The sequence below is a fragment of the Esox lucius genome, chromosome 21 (genome assembly GCF_011004845.1).
Source record: "Esox lucius isolate fEsoLuc1 chromosome 21, fEsoLuc1.pri, whole genome shotgun sequence".
Lineage (NCBI taxonomy): Eukaryota > Metazoa > Chordata > Actinopteri > Esociformes > Esocidae > Esox > Esox lucius.
The window spans coordinates 17,807,084-17,827,313 of record NC_047589.1 but is presented as its reverse complement, the minus strand read 5'-3'; the positions used below and the strand labels follow the sequence as shown (position 1 = coordinate 17,827,313).

General features: G+C 41.3%; 1 protein-coding gene across 2 annotated transcripts in view; it reads right to left on the bottom strand.

Annotated features, from left to right (window-relative positions):
* The window catches only part of arhgap29a (Rho GTPase activating protein 29a), a 50,204-nt gene extending 31,756 nt beyond the window's left edge, over nt 1–18,448 (bottom strand). For both annotated transcript variants that reach the window (XM_010891148.5, XM_010891149.5), the window contains exons 1-2: nt 18,276–18,448; nt 16,175–16,651 (exon numbers count right to left, since the gene is read on the bottom strand). In XM_010891148.5, the coding sequence (XP_010889450.4) occupies nt 16,175–16,556 (382 nt within the window). In that variant the 5' untranslated portion in view covers nt 16,557–16,651; nt 18,276–18,448. The remainder of the gene's footprint in view (nt 1–16,174; nt 16,652–18,275) is intronic.
* Nucleotides 18,449–20,230: the final 1,782 nt, after the last annotated feature.

Genomic DNA, 20,230 nt, shown 5'->3' with positions numbered 1-20,230 from the left:
AATAACTGTAGGCATGATAAGTTTGAAAATGAAGTTGCCATGGTCAAATAACATAATTGACAACAACCTCGAATGTCTTAATGCACTAGCATCATAGATAGCTCTCTAACATCAAATAACGGTGAGCTGAAATCAATTCATCATTCTCCCAAGTCCTAATCAAAATTTGCCTGATAGGTAAGTAGTTCATTTGCAAGGCAAATAAGAACTGACACTGTCTGGTTTTTTTTACATAGGAAAAGTTCATTTTCACCGGTTATTATTATTACATTTTTTTATATTTTCTTTTTGAATATTGATGAATAATTTAGCCAAATGATGGCAAAGAGAGGTGGTTATTCAGGTGGGTGCGGCTTGAACAACATAGCATACATGTTTTTTTTTTTAAAGAAAACAAATACCTTTTAAACCAAGATCTGTCATGAGGTAAGCGAGTCACCTCCGAACCCCTTTCAACACTTCTGTGGCAATAGTCACCGCAGTCCCCCCTGCAACCCGTAGCCAAACCAATGGCAGTTGGGCCACCTCACCCCTCCACTCTGGATTAGGAGATTACACTGAACGGCACAGAATATTTGCCTTCCCAGATTTCCCATCTTCTTTCCCCATCCTGCCAGGACTTCCCCTGCTGCTTCACCTTTGAAACGCTCTTTCCCATGACCGCACACAAAGAAGCACCGTTTAAAAGAGAAACTCTCCCCCATACACACGCAGCACCTTCCCTTCCATCTAGGTCTGGGGGCCTTTATATTCTCCACCCTGCCACTCTACCCTGCAGGCCTTGCCACAGTCACACAGGTTAGCCATAACATTACTCATTAGCATGAGAAAACACTATGCAGAAAAGGTCAGTTCAGTCAATAAACTAAGGAAGTCTGGGAATTTGAGGTCAGTCGCTATTGTATTGTTGAAGTGGAATATTGCATGACATGACTGAGTGAGAGGAAGACATGGAATGGAGATGTGCATTACACCAACCTAAGAAACTGTCCAGCTGCCTGGCAGTTGATTCTCTGAAACAACTTGTCGGCCATGGTCCATTAGCGCTCTGAGCCTTTTTCTTAGGCATTCAGTGAGCACAGATTTGACAGGATGTTTTGGTTAGGTGAAGGAAACAGTGTTCTTACACCTAGCGATAGGGTATGCGAAGATCACATCACGAACCACCACATTTTTCCGTCGTCATAAAGAACAGGCAACTCAAATGAAACGCTGACTGCATCCCCCGAAGAAAAAAACAAACCACTCAGGAGTAAGACCCAGTCAGCAGTGTCAACACCCGAGAACGTTGGGAATACGCATTAACACATTATGAAAATCAAAACCTGTGTGAGTGAAAGTCTTTGGCGCCGGATGAAAGATGTTGATCATGGGATGCCTTTAAACACAACACTCCTCCGCAACTCTAAGGGTGAACGAAATCTCCTCAAATATTCCCCAGATCTCCTTGCTCCAGCCAACGACCGTGTTTACCCTTGGATATCCCTCTATCCCTCTCCGCGGTTCTTTGCATATCAATGAGATGCTTAGCGTGGAGTCAAGAATTTGCTTTTCCTCCTTTTCATTTCTGCACTGAGCTGCCTGTCCGTCACACTGAGGGAAGACAGGCAACCTTTTTCTCCTGACCCCCTCCCCACTCCTGTCTGTGAGCTGCTCTGAAGGCTGGCATTCCAACTATGCTTTATTTAAGAGAGACTCGAAATCCCCCACAGTGCAACCACTCGCTGTCAGCCAAGATAGGCTTGTATTAGCCGGTGAGCTGAGACTAGCGGTGGGCTCAGTGCTGATACCCTGTTTAGCATGGCCCGGGTAGCTCCATCGGCCCAGGGAGCTGGAGGTTTTACAGGACCCAGAATAGGCTAATTGAACAGCCTCTTCAACACACCTGTCAGTAGATTGAATGGAGGAAAACTTTAACTGAGCATCGAAGACAACAGGACTTTGTCTAGCTTTGCTACCATGCTAATCCTGAATGAATGCTGTTTAGACCAGAGGCATGGGATGGGACAGTTAACTTTCCTGTGAGTCTCTTAAATGCGATTAGTTGCTGTTGTATTTAATGGTTAGGGGAACAACATGAGTGAGATGTTTTGAACAACATCCTTCTCTGGACAGATCTATGACAACCACCTTGGTCCAAAAGTGGTGCACATCATAGGGTGCCATTTGGGACCGTATTGGGCAGTTTCACAAGTTGGGTTGTTTTGGCTCTGTCTATGTAGTCCCTTTGTTTTAGGATACTAAAAGTTATTGGAGAAATTGACAGGATCTGAAATGAAGTCGTCCTTTGTCTTACTTGATTGCAAATCATTTGGATTTGCCTGCAGTCTGCGACCAACAGACATCGCCACATGCTGGTTGTCTTCCCTGGTGACCATGTACTGTGACCATGATTGTACTGGAGCTATCATGAGTTCCCATTTGTTTCAGGGCAGCTTTCCCAACAGAGAAGTCAATTTTTAACTATATGCTGAAGTACTGAGACATATTTAAAAAAATTGGCTCTGTCTAACTACATGTGGAATGCAATGTAGTTTATCAAAAGTATTCGTAATCTTATTACAATATGTTTTGTAGTAATACAGTATTACATAAATCATTTTGGGGAATTTGTTATCCCAGAACCCTGTGTTTTAATGTTTTTTTTGTTTCATGCTCCTCTCTCGCTCTCACTCTCTGAACTAGGCTGGAAGTATTGATTGCTACATCTGCTAGCCTGACTGAAAGAACTAGAGGAGCATCAAGAAGCAAAAGGGCCGCCAATAAACCAGTTGGTTCACTTTATGTTTGCGTCAACTTAAAACAAGCATCTCCATTTTTTCACATAACTGACACACTGAAAAGTTTAGATTAATTGATGGTAAGACTGCCACTAATTCTCCCAGCAGTTGCTTCTGTTTAAAGCTCTGCCTGACGATGACCAGTCCTGCACTGCATGGATCTTCTCTCACCACATGCAAGTGTGCTCTGAAGGTTTAGGTCTAGATAATAAACAAGGCAAATTAATCAGGGCAAACACCTGGTATAAAATAACTTGCGAACCAAGAGAAGAATGACCCGATGCACAATGTTTTCTCTTCATTGATATATTAAGTTCACCAGTCACATGACATCCATCCTACATGTTCTTACAGCAGGATAGTGTTTGGCAAGCAGCCTCCAGTTACTAATATGCCTTTAGAGTTAAGGCAAATATCACCCTATTCTAGCCATGAATGTTGGTATGTTTCGCAGGAAGTCACATTATTTATTCAATCAAACATCAGGTTGGAAGTGATAGATTCATTAAGGGTGTTCATTTTTGCATGATAGCTAATAAAAAATAAAATAATCAACCTTTTGCTGTGGATTTCAAATACACATTCTTCTCCTTGGTATACAATACTTGCTGAAATAAGATTTAATGAACAACTTAAAGGGTTTTCGGCACCAGATTCTATTTAAATAGCAGATTTAGTATTTTTTGTTTCACATTTAATTTACGATCACATCATAAGGAAGGTTTGTTTCAGTGTAATTAGATAGACATGTTAAAAGCAAATCACAATTACAAAAATGCCATATTTATTGTTATTCTCCTTCCGCTGCCACCCCAAAAACAACATAAACCAGCAAAAATACTAAATTGACAATTTAAGCAAGTTGAATGTAATCAACCAGTAAAATTGGTTTCAGGTACTTAATGTGTGTTTGCATAAAAATGTGTGTAATGTCTTTTACATATATAATATATATTAATATTGATCAATGAACTCCTAACTGACTGTTAAACAGGATGAATACAGAACTATGTTGTAAAACCAAACATTTCAAGTTGAGTAGATATTTATCTACGGTAGGCAGATACCCTTTAATTATCCTCAATGCTTATTTCCTTTCTAATAAATCTTACTCTGTTCATTCTGTTGAAATGAACAGGAGACACAGCACATATTCTCAGTAAGTTTGAACAGAAACAACTATGTTAACCACATTACCTTACCATGATTGTCATGGTGTGTGAGGTCCACTGTGGCTTCAGAGTACAGCTTCCTAGCAATCTCTCATGTTGATGCTTTACTCTGGTCAATCACACGAACAGATGAGCAAACAAATTACAAAGGTTGAATGTCAGGAATTTACACCATCTATCAGACTGAATAGTGAGTTAAGACTAACAAAACTTTATCAATCGGTAAAAAAAATCCTTATTTTCCCACAGGTGTAATCAACTCGGTATGACTTCATGACAAATCCGATGGGAAAATCTTTGTTGACAGATCAGCAGCTGTGTCAGCAGCAACTCAAAGCCAGTACAAGCTCGCAGAACATTACTCCTTCCATGGCTAAAAACAGATAAGAGTCTACTGTGTTCATTCCTGCCAGTATGCATCTCAAAGGCACTGTGGCAACATTTCAAATGGCACTCTATTCCACCCATGCATTCGACACTAGTCAAAAGTGCACTGTATAGAGAATTTAGTGCCATTTTGAAAACAATCAATGTGTTTCACAGGTGACGCCAAGTTGGGGCCCACTCCAGCCAGACAAATTGCCTATGGCAATGAAGAAGTGTGGAGAAAAGTGGGCACCTCCACAATCCTAGTCAGCTTCACTCAGATGAACCCCCTTCCTGGAACAAATTCACCCTGGCCTTACCAGCGCCAATAACAATAAATCTGCTTTTTGGAAAGAACAGAGGGAGAGAGATAAAGTGGTAAAGAGAGAGGGAGAGAGGAAAAGAGAGACAGTGAGAGAGAAGAAGTTGCTCCCAGATAGAAAACTACCAACAAAGCTTAATTCTTCAGCACGGCAGGCCATTAAATTCTAGAAAAACAGCATGAAACAGCCAGAAGATGGCCACCTGCAGCCTGCACACGCTCACACCACACAGGGTAGGTCCATGTCTATTTCTCCCACTACTTTGCTGCTTCTGTTGACTATTGTTTGAAACCTGTTTTCCCCTCAGCAAAGGATAAATACTTCAGCCATATGTCATTTCAGACCAGATTTCAATCCCCTACTGAGAAGTTAATCTGCAGAACCACCTCTTTCAAGACAAGAATGGGGGGAAAAGACAATTAAGCTAATGTAATAAATCCTTTGAATCAGCTTATTAGCTGTGAAGTTGAGTGTAGACCGTTTCAAAATGAGTTGGTAAAACATATTACAAGCTGGAATTGAATAAGACCTTTTCTCAAGTTCTGGTCTGTGGTACTAACGTGCAGCAAAGGGAACAAGACTTTTAAAGGGAGTGTCTGAACAGATCAAGGCAAGCAGATGATTCTGGACCCGGCTAGCTTAATTTACAGTGGCTTTAAATACGGATCTGCACTCAGCAGCCATAAAAGGAGTGTTTTAAGTGAGGATTTAGCTGGAGATGCTTTCCAGTGGATCTCAGACCCACAGGGACATCTCCGAAGAGAGCTTTACTCTCCACAGCTATTCAAACAGTCTGTAAAAGACTGCAAGTGAACAGACCATTGGAGGCTAATTTTAGATTGGTATTTCACAAGGGGTGGTTTTGACCACAAATCACCAAAACAGCTTTTAGGGTTTCTCAAAGGTCCCACAACAGAGGCACTTTCCCACCAGGGTTATAGGTATTGTGAAAGACGACCCACAAAAAGATACAAAAAGTGAGATTTCTTTCACCCTCACATTCTCACATTAAAAAGCACAAATGCCAGATTTGAAAATAACTACTTGTTCAAAAGTTGAATTAACTGTTGCTCTAGTCAAGTGCTATCTCATGGGAAGAGAGAAGATGGATATTCCCAAAACATTCATGGAACACTTCCATGAATTAATCATATAGACAACATCAGAGACAGCATATTAGATTGAACGTTGAGCATTGTATTGAAGTTTTAGAATAGCTTATAAAGTTATGTAATTGGGATTTTGAAAATGTCAGACTTGATTTGCCCTAATGAAAAATGCATTAAATGCCCCCAAAAAATCTAGGAAATATAATGCACACAATAATTGACATTTCCAGTCGCTGCATGATTATTTTCCTCATTGTTATGTGGGGCAAAGTCCAGTCAATGTCAAAGCAATGTTAAACACACACACACACAGGGCTAACAGACAGTAAGCCAGTGAGTCATACTGCAGATACATCACTTAAATGGAGGGAATATGCAGTAAAATTATATGTGAAATCTGTGACATAATGCATGTGAAACCTCCACCAGTGTATCATATCTACTTGTGAATGTCAAATTAGTTCAATAATGCAACCCTTTGTACAGCAAATAATACTCAATCTCTGATCCCTATAGTCTCGTACACTACATACCCCTCAGAAAACCACAAAGCTGATCAGAAGGCCCAGGGAGCCTCCACTCCACAGCATACTGTGGTGCAACTTGGCATATGGGGAGGTCTTTAATCCCTCTCCACAGATTCTGTCTGTTTCACGGCCTAAAGTCTGTGTGGAGTCTGTGTGTCTGTCTGTCTATGTGTGTGTGTGTGTGTGTGTGTGTGTGTATGTGTGTGTGAGTGAATGTGTGTGCAGGAGCAGACCCTCTGCGTACTTTTAAAGCTCCGATGTCCGTGCAATCAAAGGCATTCACGATCAAATGCAACTAGAATAAGAAGGATTCATTTACTTTTCCGCAAAACACATAATAAACATCAATGGAACTTCAGAATCTGAAGATAATCTTGAAAGCACTCGGAAAAAGAGCAATAATTGATTGCATGCTTTTATCTTTTATGTCATCTCCCCAACCTCTCAGTGAATACAATTAAAGCAGTGGAAAGAGCTTGTTTGGTTTACTAAACAAAAACAAAGGTATGTCCCCCATCCAGCAGGACAAATGCTACAAGGTTGTTTTGTGAAATTAGTGACTTTTGCTTCTGTTTCAATTTTAGGTAAAAGTGTCCCACCATACTCTTTTGAAAGCCTGTCATATTAAATTAAATTACTTTAATATAAGCTCACACATTTTAAAGAATATTGTATTACAGTGCAATTACATGGGTAATTACACTGTAACAAATACAGTAATTCATTGTAATGCTTCATACTGTACTAAATAGGGAACTGGCAGAAAATGCATAATGTAATTATAGAGGTGCAACAATGAACACACAATACTTACATATAGACATGTTCCAATAGCATCCCAAAGCAAACATATTCAGCCTGCTCAAACAATGTGAAACACGTTACATTACTGAAAATGTAATCAGTGACACAAAGAAACCAGACTGGTCATCTTGAATCAATAAAGTTGATTACTAAAGTATTAGGGCATCTTTAAAAATGTAAATTGGGTGTTGCCAACGAATCCTGCATTCAAATGACTGTTGTACACAAGCTTCCATTCCCTCTCCTACTATGGGCATTATGGCTGATTTAAGATGATAGCATCAATCCTGTTTTAGGTCAACCCCATTACTTTCTTTGGAAACTTCAAGGTGAACGTGTTCTAAATGGATGACTACTAAGGTATACTACTCAAATGAAGGGATTTGAGTCACAAGTGTTAACGAAACAACTCCTTGATGTGATTCTGGGATATGCTATTTTAAGTCTAAAAAAAACAACTAGACAGATGAGCAGCCTTTAAATCAATGAATCCACCATTCATTTGTGATAGCAGCAGCAGCCTTCAAAGATTCAGTTCTTGCATTTTTTTTTTATAGACAGTGACCAGTGAAACCAAAGGCTTCTATAGAGGTTATCACGCCCATCCCCCTACCGAGTTAACCCCCCCACCCCCACCCCCGTCACCCCTTCACACCCCCAACATGGAAAACACTGAATATTATCAACCAGTCAAAGCACTACAATTTGGGCGAAGAACAAACCTCCAAAAATGACTCCATAATGACAATCACAATTATTATTTTTTACAGTGTCCACACATTTTGCAACCATTGATCTAATTCACTAAAACAACAAGTGAACATTGTTCACCACTGTTCTGCAGGAATGTAGGGTATGCAGTGAGAGATAGAGAGACAGATAAACAGAGAGAAAGAGAGAGACATTGAGGGAAAAGACTAAAGGGGCTGCAAAAGAGAAAAGACAGGGGTGTAAAATAAACCTAATGCACAGGCAGAGAAGCTTTTTCCACCTTCACAATCAAAATGATTAGCTATGCCTATAGCATTGGCTGACATAGTATAGGCCAATATTGACACAACAGCTGAAAACACACTCAGGTTCTCTACCAACAGGTTTCACTGAAAGTGGGTAGTTGCCGGACAAAAAAGCAGGGGAAATAAATAAAGATAAATGAGTATACAGAATTAATAGAAAGGTCACACAAGAAGAGACAGAGAGAGAAAAAATACTGTTTTACTCATTTAAAAAAAATCTAATTAGCTGTACGAATACGACAAGGAATCAGACGGTGGGGTGGTTAATTCTGAATCCAAGAGGCAAAAACAGTCAGACAGGCAATGGTCAATACACAGAAGATCAGAAACGTGAAAGTACAAAATTAGGCAGCCTCAAAAACAGGGTTGGGGCTAGACAGGTAGAAAACTGGCTGGTACACTGGAAAATCTATTAACTAAAGAGCACTCTACAAAAAGGCTTAGGTCATCTTATAGACATTTCTTGAACTGATGTATTTGTGGGATATCACAATCATAATGAAATACAGTCTGTTGCACTATTTTTCACCTCACAAAGAAAACAGTGCAACAAACTGAACTAAATAAAGAACAACTAATGAAAACCAGGTGGGTGAACAGGAGTTTAGAATTTGGGTGATTGGGAACCAGGGAGTGTGCTGCGTTCATGGTGATTGGGAAGTGAGCGGTGTTCATGGTGATCGGGAAGTGTGCTGTGTTCATGAGGCAGAGGATGAGAAACGATAGGTGAACTGAGAGTCGGTCTTACACTACCTTAATAAATCTTAGATATAACATTCATTATATTACAAGGCACCGGGGGTGGATGAGATCCGCCCTGAGTACCTCAAGTCTCTGGATGTTGTGGGGCTGTCTTGGTTGACACGCCTGTGCAACATCGCGTGGCGGTCGGGGACAGTGCCTCTTGGATGGCAGACCGGGGTGGTGGTCCCTCTTTTTAAGAAGGGGGACCGGAGGGTGTGTTCCAACTATAGGGGGATCACACTTCTCAGCCTCCCCGGGAAAGTCTATGCCAGGGTTCTGGAGAGGAGAATACGACCGATAGTAGAACCTCGGATTCAGGAGGAACAGTGTGGTTTTCGTCCGGGCCGTGGAACACTGGACCAGCTCTATACCCTCTACGGGGTGTTGGAGGGTTCATGGGAGTTTGCCCAACCAATCCACATGTGTTTTGTGGATTTGGAGAAAGCATTCGACTGTGTCCCTCGCGGCATCTTGTGGAGGGTGCTTGGGGAATATGGGGTCCTGGGTCCTTTGCTAAGGGCTGTCAGGTCCCTGTACAACCGAAGCAGGAGCTTGGTCCGCATTGCCGGCAGTAAGTCAGACTTGTTCCCAGTGCATGTTGGACTCCGGCAGGGCTGCCCTTTGTCACCGGTTCTGTTCGTAATTTCTATGGACAGAATTTCTAGGCGCAGCCAGGGGCCGGAGGGTGTCAGGTTTGGGGACCACACAATTTCGTCTCTGCTCTTTGCAGATGATGTTGTCGTGTTGGCCCCTTCTAACCAGGACCTTCAGCATGCACTGGGACGGTTTGCAGCCGAGTGTGAAGCGGTGGGGATGAAAATCAGTACCTCCAAATCTGAGGCCATGGTCCTCAGTCGGAAAAGGGTGGCTTGCCCACTTCAGGTTGGTGGAGAGTGCCTGCCTCAAGTGGAGGAGTTTAAGTATCTAGGGGTCTTGTTCACGAGTGAGGGAAGGATGGAACGGGAGATTGACAGACGGATCGGTGCAGCTTCTGCAGTAATGCAGTCGATGTATCGGTCTGTCGTGGTGAAGAAAGAGCTGAGCCGCAAGGCGAAGCTCTCGATTTACCAGTCAATCTACGTTCCTACTCTCACCTATGGTCATGAGCTTTGGGTCATGACCGAAAGGACAAGATCCCGGATACAGGCGGCCGAAATGAGCTTTCTCCGCAGGGTGGCCGGGCGATCCCTTAGAGATAGGGTGAGAAGCTCGGTCACCCGGGAGGAGCTCAGAGTAGAGCCGCTGCTCCTCCACATCGAGAGGGGTCAGCTGAGGTGGCTTGGGCATCTTTTTCGGATGCCTCCGGAACGCCTTCCTGGGAAGGTGTTCCGGTCCCGTCCCACCGGGAAGAGACCCCGGGGAAGACCTAGGACACGCTGGAGGGACTATGTCTCCCGGCTGGCCTGGGAACGCCTCGGTGTCCCCCCGGAAGAGCTAGAGGAAGTGTCTGGGGAGAGGGAAGTCTGGGCATCCCTGCTTAGACTGCTGCCCCCGCGACCCGGCCCCGGATAAGCGGGAGAAGATGGATGGATGGATGGATATTACATAGATATAACATTCAAGACACCTGAACCAAAATATGAATACCTCATAGTGTGATCTTAAATCAAAATGAATGTAATGTTACTGTTCACATGCTTTGAAAAACATCAGGCATAGACTTACAGTTAAATGCTTAGTTAACGAGCCCTTTAACCAAGATTTAAAGATAGAAATAGTGATACATGGAATATATACACATAGCAATACAAACAACAATAAAAAGATATGAAAACAGAATTATTTGAACAATAGCTACTTAGCTATTTACAGGGGCAACCAGTACTGAGTCTGTGTTAGTAAAGGGTCATTTAGGTTTATGTACAGTACACAAAGGAAAGGGCAGTAGTGGTAATAAACAGTAGCTGTGGCACCAGCAAGTGTGTGTTTGCACATGCTAGGGGGAAAGTGGCGTGAGTACGTATGTTCGTGTTATGTTGTGAACGAGTCTTTGTTTGTGTGGTTTGTCAGTATGTGTGTGTGGGTCTGTCCAGATAGTCAATACTAAAGAACAACTAAACGGGAGATGCAGGGAGCAGCTTAGCCATTACCTACTCAGTTGTGCATTGCCATTTTGTAATCACAGCCTCATGGCTTGAGGGTATAAGCTATGCGGGGTGTTGTCTGTTACAGACTTGAGGCACTGGTACAGCATGCCATGTCAGCCTTGAGGTAGTATAGTTTCAGGCCAAGCTGGCTGGGATCATGGGCTATTTTTAGTGCCTTCCTCTGACCCTGCGGAGCTGAATTTGGCCACCTTCGTACCACCCTCTAAAAGATAAACCGCAGTACAGTAAACATACCAAGCGGTGATGCAGCCTGTCAAGATGTCTATCCCTTCAAGTTTGAACACTCAAAAAAATGTCAGCATCCAAAACCACCAGCTAATACTTGGAATTGTTCTGTAGATTTTGTCTATTCCCCATAGCACCAACTTAGATTACTGATACGTCAGTGAGTAAGGTGTACTTACTATTACTGAGTTACGTAATTACCCCACCTAGCTATTCTAAAATCAATGCTCCAACTGTAACTAGCTCTAGATAAAAGTGTCTCCAATGCTAAATTACTCCAATGTAATTGATAATGGTGGTTCTGGAAAATAGTTGCCGAGCTACCAAATGTATTTTGTTGTATAGTTGTTTTATAATGATAATAACAACAGCGTAGGTCAGGGGACACAAGACAAAACAGGGACATTCAGACTCCTCATTAGTGTTTGCAGGGGAGGCACTTCTAAGGCCCATTTCTTCCTGTAGTACCCAGTCACCAGTGTGGATGATGAAGTCATTTTCTGTTGATGTTGTTTTTCATTCCTAAATGGCTGACACACAAAACAACTATCATTCCGCTTCAGTGGACCATGAGAGAACGAGATAAGCACCAGTTACACACATGTCATCCCAGCAAAGCACAGCAGAACACGCAAATATAGTACACTACGGTGCAGTCACAAATTTGAACACCTAAGTAAGACTGTGAGCTAAATTACAACCTTGGAGACATGCTTTTTAAGAATTTGCTGCTGCTAAATACATTTTTGGACATACAAATTAAAGTTATGTACATTGGTGCTTTAATTTAAAAGATACATTGATTATCTTCAAAAGATATAGACACAGTTGTCATAAATATAAGCAACCACTGTAAAGCCCCAAAACATAATATAATAATATAATTACATAGTATAATAATGTGAATGTAAAATAATCCAGGCCCATCTTTCAGATTTCCAAAGCCGTGGTCGTTTGACTACTTATTTAAGCAGTAAAGGATTTTTGCTTTAACCATGCCAAATACTGTATCCAAATAGAAATAACAAGCAATAAAACTCACTAACATCTTAACAGTGATTCCACAAGTATTGACCTCCAAGATTGTTTAGATAACCTATTTTTGTGTCCCAGACTTAGAGTTTTCTGAGAAGTAATCCCAACCACTTAGACATGTCATCACAAATGTCCATAGGAAAAGATCATGACCTCTTAGGTTGAAAAATAATCCCCTATATTGTTAAGACATCAATAGAAAAGCTATCACAAATGCCTAGACATCTAAAACATCCTAATACAAAACTACAAAATGTGGCATGTTTTGGGAAATACTCACTGAAATATCTGCATTTTTAAAGGAAAGCGGGTGCTCCAGTCCACGAAAACGAAATCTGATTTGTTTGCTACAAACCGATGCTTGCCATTTAAGGCGATACGCATGAGGAAAACAAATGGGGAAAAGATGGCATTAAAAAGTAGAAATAAGTTTGGAGCATGCTGCAAGGTTCCCCAGGGATGTGTCCCACGGCCACTGCTATTCTTATATGGGAAAGTTTTATGCAGCTAAAACTGGCAGTAAGCTATAAGCACGCTAGTATGGAGAATATGCTGCACAATACAATGGATGTCAGACTCACATCATTGACCCTGAATATGGCCCTCTGTTGTCAAGGTCCAAGAGTCCAGGCCTGAACATTATGTTTGACTGCTGGATCTATGCATAGTAAAGTGCTGGAGACAGAAAGAGGGAGACGAGGGTTCCTTCTCTCTCCAAGAAAGGGCAGGGTAATGAGAAGCCATAGTTATTGTGAAGCGCAGCCGAGACAATACAGTCGTAAATTGGAAGGCGATTTAAATCACTTCCAATCACACCATTATTCACTCAGAACAGCAATGTTTTCTTACGCTCTACTGGAGCCCCTCCCCACCCTGCCCTTCAAACCGCCAACAATCACACTTTGAAGATGGTCAGTGATCCGAAACAAAAATAATTTGTATATGATCACTATCGTGCAAGATATTATCCTCAATTTTATTTATGGAATTTAGAGAGTGCTGAATTGTGTGGAGATAAGATTAGTCACTCCCAGTGTATTAAGGAAAAAATGACAAAACTTCATTGCCAAATTTGGATGAAGAAAACAAGAGCTTAAATGTTTTTTCTAAGGCATGAACTAATACCCAATCATGTTAAACAATTACATTTTATATAACGCATTTACCAAGTTCCCTAAAATAGCATGATGCATCACTTAACAGAAGGAACATCACCTTTTTTAGTGTACAGTGTAATGTGTTACAAAGTGCAGTAATTATTTGACTTGTGGCAGGAACGAGTAATACCTAAAAATACAAACTTTGTGAAATTCTACACTGTTGCTGTTTGCCCTTTAGGGTATCAGGCTGGGTGTTTTGTAAAAGCACTTTGTGACACTTGCTGATGTAAAAAGGGCTTTATGAATAAATCTGATTGATTGATTGATTGATAGTCATTTCGCTAACCAAGTCCTGAGTTCATGTTGCAATGCGCACAGCTCACTTGGATAAGATTAGTCACTCCCAGTGTATTAAGGAATACACTGGGAGTGATGTGTCTGGGAACAAGATTACTCTGACGCATTATTCTACCTCTACAGCAGCTGCTGATGTAATGTAGCTTACACAACCAAAATAAGTGTGTGTGTGTGTGTGCTGTTCCTGCTAGTTATCTTTCTAGTCTTATGGTAAAAAATAAATGCAGAGGAATTAAAACACAAATGAATGAGGAAATGAAGGGAGAATTGCTGTAATGTGGAAATTGCTGCTGAAACTAAGATGCCAACTGGCCATGTTGTGAAATGTGAACTTGGCCCGCAATTTTGAGGAATGACAGCAAGAAAACTAGCACTCCTACTCTCCAGCACCAGCTTGACTGAAGATGCAACGGCCGCATTCAGCAAAGCATGACATGGTTTCTTTCCTTCCCACGATCCTAAAGTTAAATCAGGGATCACAGCCATTATGTGTCGATACTGTACATTCCTGGTAGTTTCTCATTCCTCTTCACTCAGAGTAAACATGGCTCTCATGGGTTCCTACAATTAGTCTCCTTTTGCAAATCGTCCCTTTCCTGTATTACGGCTAACCGTGGTTGATTACCAGTGTACTTGGTCGTATTGTTTTTAAGTAACTTAATTTATTCAGTGGTGTTTAGCCTGTACTCGGCTGAAATCATAATGCAATGTAGATACATTTATGGTAAAGCACAGTCATGACTTTTGCTTACATTTAACACAGTATTGTTTTGCTAACTCAAAGCTATTTAATGTATAGAAGGTACAGGAAAAGTATCACTAGGTTTGTCTTAGGTATGGCTTTGAAGCACAGACAGGCATTCGGAACTGGGTCCCCAAACCGACTGAAATGATCCCTGCAAGTTGTAGGGACAAATGTGGGCTATGACAGTAATGCAAACGTGTCACATATTTAGGTGCCTGCCTGAGAATCTGTTGTTAAAAGAAATCTGAGCTGCACAACCACCAAAGCTGAAATAGCATTTGTAGAACTGTTATCATTTGTATCTTTCTGTAGAATAGATAGATAACAATTATTATCGTAATTATTATTAGTAGTAGTTACAAAGTGACCCCATTTAAAAGTCTGTTTTTGTGAAATACTGTATCCTGGTTGAAGTCTTCGGGGTTAAATGAAACAGCCCAGCCATGAGCAGAATTACTCCTCTTCCCCATGTTGATTACTTTGATCAGTGAACCAGTGACAGCCTTACTCAGAAGTCCCTCGAGCTGAAAAACACTGGTCACAAGTCCTGCTTATCCAAACCCCCGGGCTGTCCAGCCGGGTCAAGCACCCTCCCTGACCTCCCTCTCCTCTCCAGACAAAGGCTCAGATTCCTCAGAGGCCTGAGCGACATGGCATTGCTCTAGTGGGAGGGAGAAGAAGGGTACCACCACATCAAGCAAACCCCCCTACAGACAATCCTTACCAAGGAGAGAGATTAGCGAACCTGGGTCTGGTCCAAGCCAAAGTCCCGACCCAATAGCACCAGCAGCACAGGAATGCAATAATCACACACGCAAGAGCAATCAACCTCTCTTTAATCTGCACTTACTCTTCCATTTTAAAAGCCTTTTCCCAATGGTTTAGAAATGCTTCACTTCAGATTACTGATGGGTTGAGAAGAAGGAAAGACCATTAATCACTGAAGGAGAGTATTACACTCTGGATAGGTGCTAGTATGAAAATCGGTCCTCTGAAGCACTGATGCTGATTTTAATGATAAAATATGAAATATTTTTAATCAAAGGTAAAAAAGAAATTAATTATTAGGATGAATAGAATACATTGCATGTGGGTAAAAGTTTTTTTATTTTATTCCAGAGTAATTCAAATCTCAGATCCCACTTGCGTGAAGGTCCAACACCACCTCACCGCTACCCTTCTGTAATGGAATGTACAGCGGAATAGACAGGAATTTCCTGCATGGGAACTGCTGCATATTACTGTTTGTAATGACTACCTTCAGCCAACCACACAGTGAGACCAAAAGAAAGAGCTAAACACTGCAGAATGTCATGTTCTGATAAATGCCAAACATGGACTTAAACAATTTGTTAGCCTCCTCTTTTTTGGCAGACACTTGTTTCAACAAATAAATTGACTATTGCCAAAGTCAAGTTAGTGAAAGAATCTCTGGCGTCAGCTTTCATTAAGTATGATTGCATGATTGCTGTTAAGTACAAAATCCCATATCAGAAGTAACAATGTGCAGCTACTATTTTACTAGCTTCAACAATGTTAGCAATGCAAACAAGCAATGGTGAGTGACCGCACAGCCAAGGACAGACCAGCACGTAACAGAAACAGATGGACTGGGGCGTAACCTACACTAAGCCTGGAGTTCAATTACACTATGTTTCGCATGATACACAAGGAGATAGATCAACATCCAGAAAGGCAGTGTTCCTACACTATAATACCAGTGACTCTTCTGCTTCCCCGTTCCCTCAGGATTATGAACTCACCATTGGTGTGAAAAGCCTCCTTGAGATGAAGAAGGACGTCGGCGAACCTGCGCACATCGTTGACCAGCTGCATGATGTAGTCTGGGTCTGTGGTGCCGACGGGAGGGGTGGAGGCATCTACAACATCCGATCCGGAGCTAATGGAACTCAGGGAGCTACTCTTAGCTCCTCTGCCCCCCGTCCCCCATGTCCCAGTACCCGCGGCACTGGCAGCAGTGCCATTGCTAGTGCCCATGCTGGCGCCTGCGGACAACGGGAAGAAGTGGGAGTTGGAACCGCGTGAGATGCCCAGAGATCTTTTGTTTCCTCCGCTGGTACCGCCTGCACCCCCGCCACCACTTCCACCACTGCTCTGCCTCAGCATCCCAACGGCAGCCAGCATGCTCGCCCGTCTAGGGCTCGATAGCCCAGGTACCAGCCTGTGGTGTAGCTCTGTACTCCGTCCTACTCAGATCCCACGCTGCTCCAGCGCCCGTCCTGTGCAGAGATAGAGATAGATCTGTGGTTAGAAAGACTTGATAAAAAGACTAAAAGAAGGAGGATAATGATTCAATAACAACCTTGTTTTCAAGCATATAAATAGCATCTGATATCTAAGAACCATGAATAGACTTTCATACTGCAGCTAAACACCATGTGATCACTTCCTAACTATCCACCAATTAACAGTAATTATCAGTGGAAAATACTGAACTCTCACAAAAGAAAGACAACTTCAGAAAAGAAATCGGAACATGCTTTTCATAGATTTTTCTTCTTCAACCTAAATCCTCCCCGATGGATCTATTTTGAGAGAATGTACTCAGTAATTAGGCAAGCAGGCTTTTTCAGAGTTCCTGTTTGTTATTCAACTGAGTTATAATTTGATATTGGCCTTTGTCGGCGCTGTATGTATTCATAGCCTATTATCAGCAGAGTCCAATAATAATCAAAATGGTACCAGAAGGTGGAACAGTTTAACACCTTAAAGAGAAAATATCAGTTGGCTTTTCATAGCCAAGCATTTGGAGGTCAAGCCTGCAGGACAGGTAGACTGACTGGTGCCTATATACCCATTAATTTGGGAGGAGAACCAAGGGAAAAGAAACCAATGCAACCCTAACTTAACAGACATCCCTAGCATGTAGTCAAGGCCACATCTCACTACTACTATTGGGGTTGCCCACCCGTCTCTCTGAAACCAACTTCACTTGATAAAAAACCATAGAGAAGACTCATTAAAACATGACATAAACACTAAATTGAATATAAATCAACATGCAAGTTTGTTTGTTTTTTAACTAATTTATAAACAATCTACTGAACCACTATCCAATATTACAGGCGGTAGTGGGGACCCCCTTGGGTGCTTTTACTGGTCGTCTCCTAATGAGAGTCCACGCAACACGTTGGATAAAAAAAAAAAAACAGGAGTTTAGGATTAACCTAAACCGACCAGTATTTCATTTAGATTTAATTTCGTTTAAACATTAGGACTGACAATCTGACACAACAAATCTACAATAGTATCAAACGTATCGATTCCAGTAAAACAGTATATGCGTACATTACCGTAACTAAACAAATGTGTTTGGTTTCCCTTGATCAATTGAATAGAGTTAGAATAAGTAGCCTGTTATTCAATATGTAGCTCTAATTCATTTTTGTTCGTGACACACTTTTTCTGTCTATAACACCACCCTACATGAAATCCTATAATGCCAAATGTGTAATAACAAATAATTAGTTTGATCAATTATGGTTAGAGGGAAGGTGTGGCATATGTTATCGCATTATTATAAACACTGTCATATGTATTTAAGTGGATAACATTTTGCACCCGTTCTCCTGGACCTTCTCATCCAAATTATCTGACCAATGTACATTTCTGAAGTGCCTGTATTTTCCAGTCGATAGGTATATTTTACTGAGATTACATGCATTTTATTATTTAGCTCTTAGTATTTTTTTAATATTAAATATTTAACGAAAGACAAACATTTTCTATCCTTGTAGAAGGTGCGATGTATTTAGTAGGTGTTTGTAAATAAGCTATGGTTCCCTAAATCTGAAAAGTGGAGTGCTAATCAACTATTTCATCAAATCCGACCTAATAACTCACCGGACGTAGGCCTGTAATCCTGAAACATTGCACCTTGAAAAATCCCAGTTAATGTTGATTACTCTTGAAATAGAAACCCAGTATCCACGTCTTTCTATTTCTTTCCAAAGCATCTGTGTATGTTCCTTTAGTAAACTGCACGAAATTGGAATTCGGTGGGACCGCGGCGGCTCGATTCACTCTCCGCCGCAAATCTCCTCCTCCTCTTCTCACGTGATGAATTGGATAACTTGTGATTGGTTGTTCTACGCGACTGTTAAAGACGCTGGGCCACGTTCAATTGCACATATTCTTCTCTCGCGTTGGATAAACATTACAGAAAAAGAGCTGAAGGGATCATCTAATTTTTGTTTTACATAATATATTTTTCTCTGAACGTACCAGAACGTACACGTAGTTAATGCAGCTCAGATGTCCTATGCTTTGATGTCTTTCTCAACTTGCAAGATCTCTTGCGGGTTATGTATCCTCTGATTTGCCGGGTGTTTCATCAAACTGAATAGGGATGTAGGTGGATCCAAGTATTGTTGAACTTTATTTTTTATAAACGTGATCATTTAGCCTATAATTTAATAGAATTATGAAATGATTGCATTATGAACTAAAACGCTGCTTTTTTCACGTTCTACCTTGGAATTGGCTGGGCCTAATAGTAATCACTTTCAGCAACAACAAAAAAAAAATCTAGCCTACAATTATTATATGGTTTTGGTCATGCCAGTATTTTGACCTGCTATAACATTACTCTGTGGTTGAGAATGCCACCTAGTGAGCAAAAGAAACATATGAACTATGGTGATTTTTTCCTGACCCAATAAATTCTAAAGGTTCCTTTTAATCCAACCAGTTGTAGAAGCATGCTAATGTACAGCATAGTCTGAATCCCAACTCATTGATAGCAGGATGATAATGTAAATATTCAAGAAACGTAGGGGTTACAAATAAAGTAGTAGTTTGTAACCCTATCTCACTGTTTTATCATCCTGGGCAAAACTGCACATTTGTGCCATTGGCCACAACAGCCAGCTGGGAAAATTGAGGGTGTGGAACCCCTGCAAGGAGACTGAGAAGGCATAGATGTGCTAATAAAGTATATATTCAATATGTATTTTTTCATATCCGCCAGTTACATCTATGCTCTTTCTGACTGCCTAGCACCACACCACTTGAAACCCAAAGGACATCGTTGGCCGTAGCACAGTGTTCATAAAGTAATTCTGTGTAGTTACCATTGCCCTGTTAAAACTCTGACAGCATCTCTGTTGGTAGACTTGCAGCCTAGTGATAAGGGAAGTTGCCGCCAACCCCACCAGATATAACTCCTTCAGATCGTCTGTTAAAAGTTAAGCTAGCTATCTTCCCATCCAGAGGCATTGAGAACAATCTAGGCTCCTCCTTGCCCTTCAGCTCTATGGAATTCTCCTCCCCTGTTTACCAGAGTGTAATCTTATCCCTGGACACTTCCACAAACATTTTCAGAAGGTCTGGTGGAACACTTTGGCCAATTTTGCCATAAGCCAAAAATACATTTGTAAAAAATTAAGGTGCAACAAGCAACAGTTTAATCGTCTTAGTCCACCAACCAATCATTTCCTGTAACAAGTTACCCCACATTGCCAACATAAATAATAACATTGCTCAGAGGAAAAAACCCATGGAAAATGTGTTGCGTATGTTTTATATAAACATAAATATAACATTGCAACTTTTGAAAACTGGTTTCCTCTTAGCTTGTAGTATTCAGCTCTGAAAATATTTTATTTGATGAGGCTTGATGAGGGTGATGAGACAGGAAGAGGCGAGCTTGTCCATGGTGGTTGGGGTCCAATTGATTTAATGACATAGTGATCTGACCATGCTGTACCTCCCCAGTAAATTACAAACTCACCTTAAACAATGGTAGAACATAACACCAATAAATGTCAGGTCACAAAGTCAGAGCTTCCCATGTTTTA